This window comes from Kryptolebias marmoratus, linkage group LG3 (genome assembly GCF_001649575.2).
Source record: "Kryptolebias marmoratus isolate JLee-2015 linkage group LG3, ASM164957v2, whole genome shotgun sequence".
Lineage (NCBI taxonomy): Eukaryota > Metazoa > Chordata > Actinopteri > Cyprinodontiformes > Rivulidae > Kryptolebias > Kryptolebias marmoratus.
The window spans coordinates 23,443,333-23,453,332 of NC_051432.1; the positions used below are offsets into that span (position 1 = coordinate 23,443,333).

At 40.9% G+C, this 10,000-nt stretch overlaps 1 protein-coding gene across 3 annotated transcripts in view; it reads right to left on the reverse strand.

Annotated features, from left to right (window-relative positions):
• Nucleotides 1–167: 167 nt before the first annotated feature.
• The window catches only part of mafgb (v-maf avian musculoaponeurotic fibrosarcoma oncogene homolog Gb), a 19,060-nt gene continuing 9,227 nt past the window's right edge, over nucleotides 168–10,000 (reverse strand). For 2 of the 3 annotated variants that reach the window (XM_017417048.2, XM_017417049.3), the window contains exons 2-3: nucleotides 6,885–6,950; nucleotides 168–6,795 (exon numbers count right to left, since the gene is read on the reverse strand). In XM_017417048.2, coding sequence (XP_017272537.1) covers nucleotides 6,304–6,795; nucleotides 6,885–6,920 — 528 coding nt within the window. In that variant the 5' untranslated portion in view covers nucleotides 6,921–6,950 and the 3' untranslated portion in view covers nucleotides 168–6,303. Of the gene's footprint in view, nucleotides 6,796–6,884; nucleotides 6,951–7,081; nucleotides 8,495–10,000 lie in introns of those variants that run through there. The other variant, XM_017417047.3, reaches the window with a different exon arrangement.

The following is a 10,000-nucleotide window of genomic DNA, read 5'->3' on the forward strand; positions in this document are numbered from 1 at the left end:
ATCAAAATTAAATGAAATAAACATTTGAAATATATGAGTTTGTATGTAATGTATGAATATAATATACAAGTTTCACTTTTTAAATGGAATTACTGAAATCAATCTACTTTTTCATGATATTCTAATTTTATGACCAGCACCTGTATATAAAACACACAGGTTATTGCTTTTTAAAACATGTTTATTGGTCATATACAAAATAAAGTAAGCTGTTTATCAACAAACGTACACTATATACATCAATAAATTAAAAGATGCGTGGGACAGATGATGAAGCAGTTAATTTCAGGATTACCAATACCTTCATCATTACTATCTACAAACTGCAACAGAAGGACAATAATTTAATTGAAGATAAATACCTACAAAGACCGTCACATTTTAAGGTTTTTCCCCTTCATCGCCAGTACCTTTGTACTGTATAAATCAATACAGAAATATTACAAAACACAGAATTTTTTATTACAAGGGCTTCTCTGAAAAGGTTACACCGAATTCACACAAACTCACTACTTCTGTATAGCTTCAAACCGACCACTTTTAGAAACATTAAAGTCCCACCAGCTCGTAGACGGGTGACTAGAACCATCTGTCAGGGGCAAAAAATTTGAGAAAGAAACAAAATACCTGAAATCTGTGTCAAAGTACTTTCGCTACTTGTTGTACGACTGACGTGGGGCAGCGAGAGAGGAAGACACGGCGGCAGATGAGGTAACTCAGGAGGCAAAACCCACATTATTATTGACGAAAACACCAAACGGACGATCAAAGGAATCCTTGGTTCATTTACTTTCATCGATCTAGATCCGCGGTGGGTGAAAGGGCTTTTAGAGTCCAATGGCGTGATTCACTAGACAGGGAAAACAACCGAACGTCTACATACTGATTGGCCAAGCAGCAAGATAAGAAGTTAATGATTTGCGTCTTCTAGAAGAAGTGGATGCTTTGAGGAAGGGCTTGGTAGGCCGCGGAGTTTACCTCGTGCAGCCTTTTGTGAAAGAGGATGGAGTGCGTGGGGTGGTTAGAAGCTTTATCAGATGTGACTCCACCACCTCTTTCTGAGCCTCTGTAAATTATTTATAGCTCTTGAGTATGAGTGGTCGAGCTGGTTTGTGATGAAATGCCTTATCGTAAGGAGGTCATGACCCCAGAACATGCTGCGGAAAATAAGGTCGGCGTGTCTTACAGCTCATAAACGGCGTTATGAAAAGCCCCCACGCCGCCCTGCCTGATTATCGCTGAAGGTTGGTGCTGTCAGCTGACCGTGTCTGCCGAGTGAAAACCGGGATTAAAACTTCAGTAATATTTAACCTCATTTGTCTAAATCACGTCTGGAAGACAGAAATTCTCAGCTCGCCCGGAGGCGTCAGGTTCATTGTGTCTTCCTCTCAGTTGGAAAAGAACAGGAATATATTCGGTGATTTCATGTGTCACAGTAAAGCAGGTAAACTTGAGTAAAAGCCACAACACAGAGGCCAAATTTAAACAGAGGGAGCCGACGCTGCACTTACAATCGCACCCAAAATGCTCTTTGACCTCTCCACATCACCTGCATTTAAAAGCAAACCTCTCCCACAAGGAAGGGAGTTTTGCTTTTGCTCTGCGCAGTTTGCATAATTAAACATGTCCATTTAAACAGCAGCCACCATGCTGACACAGTTAAGGTATTTATCTTTTTTTAAAACTGGAGGTCTGATCAGTTTGTACGGTTTGACACAATCTAGATGCATTTCTTTCTTTTTCTTTTTTTTTTTTTTTTACCATATTTTCTAATGAAAACAAGAAAAAAATAAACATTTAACAGACATTAGTAACACACAGATAGAACAGGGAAAAACAAGGAATTTGGCAGAAAATCAAACAATGGGATTTCTTTCGAACCAGGAAATACGTGAGCGCTGAGTGCGATGTTGAAATCTGCTTGTAGCTGAAAGAAAATGACTGATACATTAGTTCCGTCTTGGTTCACGCTTGCCTGAACATGCGAGCGGTTATTTATTTAAAGATTAAGGAGAAATTCCTCAGTCTTTGTTCAGTGTTTAAACTCTGTTTGATATTAATGTTCTGCCCAGGCGACGACAACGTTGCTCATCTTAATAACTGCTCAGTGTTGGGACAGTCAACCCAGTTTAAGTGAAAGTGGGGAAAAAAAAAAAAAGTGGTAGTTTCAAGGCCATGGGAAGTAGGGACGCATCAGGTGCTGCATGATGAATGTCGGAGGACTTGAACATCCAAATACTTCATAAAATAATACTAACATTGAGTTTTATGAACCTGTTCTTGTTTATCTGTGAGCAAAATTTAACAATTGCCAAAAAGCTACAAAAAGGTCATGATTGCTGTTTTATAGACATTACTGTCATGGTTATTGGTATTTGTGTAAGCTTCTGTTTTGTTTCTGGTTTTCTGTTTGTTCATGTTTGCTGTCACTATTCACTCCTCCCCAGTCACTCTTTTGCCCTTGATTATCTGCCACGCCCATCTCCACCTGTAAGTCATTGTAATCACTCACCTGTGCCCACTTCCCATAATTATCCCCTGTGCATATAACCTGGTCATTTTCTCCACCACCCCGCTGGATCATTGTTGTTGTTGTTGTGTTTTCATGTTCTGCTCCTTGCCCTACCCTGCCATGCCCAGTTCCTTTGTTTGGTCTTCGTACTAGTTGTTTTTTGCTGCCACGTCAGCGTTTTGTTTTCTAGTTTTGTTATTTTAATAAATCAGTTTTTGTTTTGAAAGGATCAGTCTGCATCTTGGGTTCGCCTCTGTCTCCATGCCTTATGACAATTACAGCATATTTTTAATTTCTACACTCAAATACGACAACATGCATGGAGTGTGCATTTCACTGCCTGTATTTGGTGTCATGATATTCTTCATACAGGTGTTCAGGGTCAAAAATTTAAACATATTCACCTCCGACTAAAACGTGTTCCCACGGCGATGATGGGTTTGACTGACTCATTTGTTTCTGTTTCATTAGAACATCTGGTTTAAATCAAACATAAAAAAGAGATGTTTGAGACAATTGTACTCAAAAGGTAAACCTCACTCTGACAGACAGGTCGTTAAATAGCTGAATATACTTTTTTTAACTTTATAAAACACCACACAGAGTTTACAAAATGTTATTTCACTTCCCTGACACTTCTAAAAACAGCTCAAAAAACAAACACAAGAACAACATTAAATATACATAAAATGTGCACAGCAAAAACAAAAACATCTTTGTCGCGCACGACAAAAATAACTTACTGAAGGAGTGGGTGTGATGCAGCCGTAAAGCCCTATCACTGAGTTCTTGATTGTTTTTGTTACCTTAAACAGATGACCTGAATACACAAGATCACGACGTCAGCGAGGGTAACCAAAACATGTTCTCACCTCAGTGATTTTATCTGCAACAACCGACCAAATACAAAGACGGTCTGCTTAGAAATATGTCAAACAGGTGATCAGAAGCGAAGTTCTTTGAATTCGTACCTCGTAAGTGCAGTTTAGAAAAAAAAAACAAACCCATTTGACGGGCCTGACGTGTGGGAGCTAAATGACGGGCCGTGAGGACGAAGATTACATGATTAGAGAAAAGAGTGCAGTTACCCATTCTGTCATCATCCACTTCGGCCCCAAATCAAACACATATCAAAGTCATATCCACAAAATAGTTAACGTTATATCACCTCGTCATATACCTATACAGCACACCACGCGCTACTCCACCGTTACACACACTGCCTACAGTCACTAAAGAAAAAACAAAGCTATTCAGTAGTTAAGCCACTTTTGGTACAATTGCAAAATAGAGAGAGATACTGTATATCAAACAGATTTTGTAATACCTTTTTTACATGTCGTTACAAACGATGCAAAGATACTTGTTTTTATAAAATTACAGACTCCACTTTACATAGACTCTTTGAGTAAAGAACACCACGAAGGACCGCTTTATGGTAAACCAGGGAGAAATTACAGCTCGTTTGTGTGACTGGAAATTCTTTAAGTTAGCCGATTCCTCTGTCAGACACCAGATCTGAATGTGAAATGTGAGCTTGGTGGTTAAAAGCGAAAAGAACACAGCGTAAATCAATCTGATTTCAGGCCAAAAGATCCCCGGAGGAACCCCAGGGTCTCATCTATGCTCTTTGCAGATAATGTGGTTCTGCTGGCGTCTTCAGACCGTGACCTTCAGCGTGCTCTGAAAGGGTTTGCAGCTGGGATGAGAGTCAGCGCCGGTAAAGTCTGAGATCATGGTTCTCCACTGGAGAGAAGGTGGAACACTCACTCCACGTTGAGGGCGAGTCTTTGCCTCAAGCGGAGGAGTTCAAGTATTCAAGTGTTTTTCTCGTGAGTGATGGTAGGATGGAGGGGGAGATGGATGGACAAACTGGAGCCTCGTTCACAGTAATGAGGGCACTGCTCCGGTCTGTCGTGGTGAAGGAAAAGCCAAGCCAAAAGGCAAAGCTTTCAATTTACTGGTCTGTCCACGTTCCAACCTTCACCTATGGTCATGAGATGTGGATCATGACAGAAAGAACGAGATACGGAGCTTCCTCGGTAGAGTCAGGCTCAGCCTTAGAGATAAGGTGAGGAGCTCCATCATCTGGGGGGAGCTCGGAGTAGAGCCGCTGCTCCTGATTAGGATGCTACCCTTCGGATGTTTTCCAGGCACTTCCCAATGGGAAAGGACCCAAAACTCATCGGAGGGATCTTATATTATTTCCGGCCTGGGAACACCTTGGGATCCCCCAGTAGGAGACTGTGGCCGGGTCGAGGGATGTCTGGGAATCCTTCCTGGATCTGTTGTCCAACAACCCAACCACGAATAAGCGGAAGAAAATTAATAGATAAATGGAAGATCCCCAATAGCTGTAACCTTCATTTTTTTAGCAAAATAAATTTATTACAACATGACTCGAGTAAAGATCAAACAGATTTATGGACTTCTCCCCAATGCATCTTCTGCGTATAACAATAAAGATAAATGAGTGTTTCTGGTTTTTAGATTCCTTGTTTTTAAAATGAACTTCAGTCACATAAATGAGTGTTATTAGTATTTTCGGTCCTGATGGCTACTACACAGCTCAAACAATAACGCACAGCGAGTTAACTGCTGTTACAACCTGATTTACACCTGCACTGAATCGCCACAATCCTTCCTCGCTTTGTCTTGACTTCCTTCTTGATGCATATCATTAGAAGACCAAGGCACTTGCCCTTCCAAATTTCATGTTTGGTGAAACTTAGAAAACAACTTTCAGATCAAGTGTTCAAAAGCCAATTTTCCTGGAAATGTTCACATGCTGAAATTACCTTTTTTTTAAAAAATAAATTGTGCACGTTTTTTCCTCTTTCTCCTTTTTGGTTAAACTTAATTGCTTTGCACACGTCTTTCTGATAAATCCAGGAAGTACTGCATGTCTTATTGGAAGCCAGTTGGAATTGGAAAAAGAAAAAAAAAAAGGAAGGAAGGACAGAGAAAGAATAGCTGAGCGAGAAAAATAGTCGCACATCAAAAGTGAGGAGACCTTAGAAAAAAGTACAGCTAACTAAATATAGCGATACCAGAACAAACACGCGGCACAGAATTTCACAGAATTCCTGATATATAACAATTCACACACAGAGAATACACTTTGGACCTCATGTGAATGACAACACAGTACAAAACAGTAGAAATACAGTTACCACCATTGTATAATATAGATTTTTCTATAGTACTTTTCTGAAAAAGTTCTTGTGCAAGGTGGAACAAGATGGAGCTGCAGTGCAGTTATTGTAATCTGTAGGTTACATAAATCTTTCACTAAGCAGATTTAATATTTTCTGTCAGTAAGCTGTAAAGAAATCTTGTTGATTCTGATACGTACCAAATAAATAATTTAGAGTTTTTAGTTAAGGTGCTCAATTTAAGCCTCATGTGCAAATGTTTAACATTGGAGAACTTGGCTTTTATCTTTTATTTTTTTTAGTTCAGGGTTTTGGGACATTTAGAATAATTAGTTATATCCTCGTGACACAAATTCAAGTTCACCAATTCTTTTGCATTGATCCCCTGGTCGTAGAGACCCTGTGGATTTGTTCTGTACTCAAGGATCAAACCCTGACCAGAGGCTTCTTTATAGACTGAATAATCCTCCTCCGCTTCCTTCCTCACTTCAACTGCACTGATCTGACACTGGTGATGAAAACACGCTGATGCGACACAACCCAGCTGTTTGAAGTCGGTGCAGGTGGAGGAGAGGGAGGATTACTCTGATGCAGCTGAACTCCATCCTGTTCCACCTTCATCTCTCGCTCTTCGCCTCAAGACCGTGCATCCGTCTTCGACTTGACTATTGTAATCACGCTCGTCGCCGTCGCTACCTTCCCCGGTATGAGCGGACCAATGACTGACGATGCCACCCCTCCCCCTCCTCCTCCTCCTCCCCCTCCAGCCCTCACCCCAACCCCGACAGTCGGGCTCCGTGCCACAGTCCTGGCGAAGGTCTGCAACGCCTCGTACTTAGACCTCAGAGCGTCCAGCTCGATGCGCATCGACGCATTCTCATTGGCCAGTTTGTCCACCTCCTGCTGCAGCTGAGCCTTCTGCTTCTCCAGCTCCTCCTTCTGGGTGACTCGCTTCACCCGGCAGCTGGCAGCGTAGCCCCGGTTCTTCAGAGTGCGCCTCCTCTGCTTCAGTTGGAGGATCTCTTCCTTGGAGAGCCCTCGGAGGTGCTGGTTCAGCTCGCGTACCGACATGGTCACCAGCTCCTCGTCCGTGAGGCTGGTGCCATTTTCGCCTGGCTCCCGCTTCACCTGGGAGAAAAGAAAAGAGGGAGGGCAGTGGATCAGGGGTAAACCATCAAACCAAAATAGAGAAAATTCTACTAAAAACACACTTTTACCTTTAAGGCTTTATTTACTTTGTTAGGCGTCGTCATGCCACAAGAGCCTTGCTCTTCTGCACAAACCTATGGAAACACAGGAGAGCATAAAGCATAAAACATCTAACAGAGGAAACCACAATAAATTAAACCAATGTGTTAAGAAACAGTCATTTTTTAGATTAGTATAATCATGCTTATTACAAATTAATACCTACCAAGACGGCCGGAGACAAATTAAATCTAAATCTAGCACTGTGGCACTGTTGAGGGAGCATTGTAGTAGATTTTTGCATCTGTGTACGATTGCATGAGTGAAAATGACAAACGTTTCTTAGAATTTCCCTGACTTCCTGTTTCCTTGTGTTTTCACTTACAGTGCCCACAACCTTCGTGCTCTTGAGCTCTCATTGGCTGGCTTCAGGCCAATAGGAATGAAATGAAGCGTGATAGAAGAGGAAGTGGTAAAATTTGTGGGAAGGACTCCAGAGGGAAACTAACCGTTACAACCCTTCTGAAATACGCACCCACACCTTAGCAAAGAGAAGTAGTAAAACTGGTGTAACCCACACACCTATGGTGGATAAAATGGAAAAAGAAAAATGAACCGAATAAGAAAAAAAGGGATGCTTTTGTGTCAAAGTGGAAACAAGAAACAAAAGGATGGAGTCAGAAGTGTGAACCAGAGGTCAACAAAGAGCGAATGTGGAAGTGCAAAAGATGAGATCAGTCCTTAGAGCGCGCTGCTCCACAGATGAGCATCTCCACAAGCTTTCAATGACACGCTTTGTGTGTGTGCATGCGTGTGTGTTGGCCTCGCTCTCATCTCCTAGACCTGTGTATCTGTTTGTGTGTGATAAAGAGAGGCTATTGTTGCCACTGAGCGATCATCATGAGACCAGTCATGATGACTCAGCAGATTACTGATCTCATATTCTCTCCTGCCACACACATTTCTGCTCTCCTCTCACACTTTCTGTTCATCCTCCCCGATGTTTTCTGCGGCTGTTTAACACCTTCTTAAAAACTGAGAGGTCAATAAACCGAGGAAACCCTAAAGGGCCAAACAAGAGAGTCGGAGACAACAAGACTGCATCTGATTGGCTGTTTTAAAACAATAAAATGTCTAATTCTGAAGGATGTTGGTGCATCTGATACAGCTGAATCAGATTTTCCTTTATACCAATTAACTGATTAAAGATTTTCTTTCTAAAATATAATTTTATTTTACTTTCACACCAAGGAAAGTTTAAATCAGAAAATGAATTTGTAAAACAAAACAACTAAGAAATTAAAAAATTAAAGCTGCTACTCTTTCTGAGAAAGTGACGACTTTTACGTGACAACACCCAACATGTCTCGTTTCATCTTTATTCTTTTCTATCAAAAAGGCACGGCGCTGATCATGCCAGCGCGCCTCCCCCACAATGCACCTCTGTCTGTCTGCAGGGGTGCGCGCGTGTCACAAATCCCACATTTATAAATAGCTGTAGATCAAAGAAAATTGTTGCGGCAAGCACATACAGCTCATTATGCATGCACTCGAAACATGTCAATGCACAGCAACTTTAAAATTCTGTTTAAGACTCTGACATGTTTTAAGAATAAATATATATATTTATATATATACTCTGCTATTTCCAAAGTATTTGACTCAAATACTTTAAGCTCTCTTTAGTAAGTTGGAATAACTAACTTATTAAATGTTCATGTTTTTCTATTTAACAGTTAAATACGGAGCTTCTTCGCTCATGCATCGCCGCTCTCGTGCGTTTTGTTGGGATGCAGCCTCCCACAGCTAGAGGTGCATCTTTGCACAATAGATGCATCAAAGAGAAGGCGAGGGTGGCTGCTGGGGGTTGGGGGCGGTGAGTGAAAACAGAGGGGGCAAAAAAAAAAAAGGGGGCTGATTTCCTGGCAAGCATCGGCTTATTTCCCCTGTGCCGAACACCCCCACCCCTCAAACCTCCATCGACTCTGAAACAAAAAGCAAGATCACACACATCACACTGCCACCATGCCAGTGGGGTCCAATAAAAACACACATGGAAAAATGATTTGCTGCGGGCACTAATGTGAACACTTTCTCTGTTTAAAGAACTAAAATTTGTAGTTATCGCCTGCTGCTGAAAGGCACAGGCGGATGATAATGTTTTTTGTCAGAGCCTGTGCCTCTGGACAAATTTTAGGATAATTTCTCACCAATTCTGAACGCTCTTTGAGTCAAATTTAGCCAATAACTATATGGAGTCAATGCCACTTTCAGGAAATAATTACTGGATGCTCCTCAACAACTGATAAACATTTGGAGCCAACCCAATTCAAAATGGTCCCTGTCACAAAAATAGCTCCAACTCAGTCAGTTTTATAGATACTGTGCTCAAATTTGGTGTGGTAGTAGCTGAGAGTCATTCACAACACATACTCCAGGTGCTACTCATTGGACATGTTTGTCTGTTAGCAAAATATCTCATGAACCACTGCACAAACCCCCAGAAAATGAGATGCAGATGTTCATCTGCAACTGACTAACTTTTCAAGATGGCAAACAATAACATGATAGTGTTTGGACATGAATGGGCTCTGAAGTCAAATAGTAAACATCCAGTCAGGGCCAGAAAAAAAATCATCTTCAATAATAATAAGAAGAAGCAGATATTCTGTTTTCACAGAGCCAGAGGTCAACATCCCAGAGTCAGAGATAACAAGAAGAGATTTAAATCAGCAGAACTTCTCCAGAATACCTGAATTACCTCAATAATAGATGCTTTTCACAAAGGAAATTTATTATAAGAAGACAAAGGGAGGCTATGGCTGTTAAAATAAACAGATTTTTAGTTAAAATGACTAAAAAAAAACACTTAAATGGCCCTTAAAGCCTCATTTACAGGTGCAAATATTTTTATTTTTCTCATTTGTTTCTTTGACCCTCACTTTTTATCTTGATTTAAAAAGCAGACGCCTTAAAACACGGCACAAAATTTCAGGCAGTTTTAACCAGCTGTTTTTTTTCTTTATGCAAATAGAAGGAATTATAATGGCAAATGACTTTCAGTATTAACAGTCTCCGAGGTTTGTAATTTATTAAGTGAAAGCGAGAACATTTGGGATTTCAAAATGAGTCAAATTTGAATAAA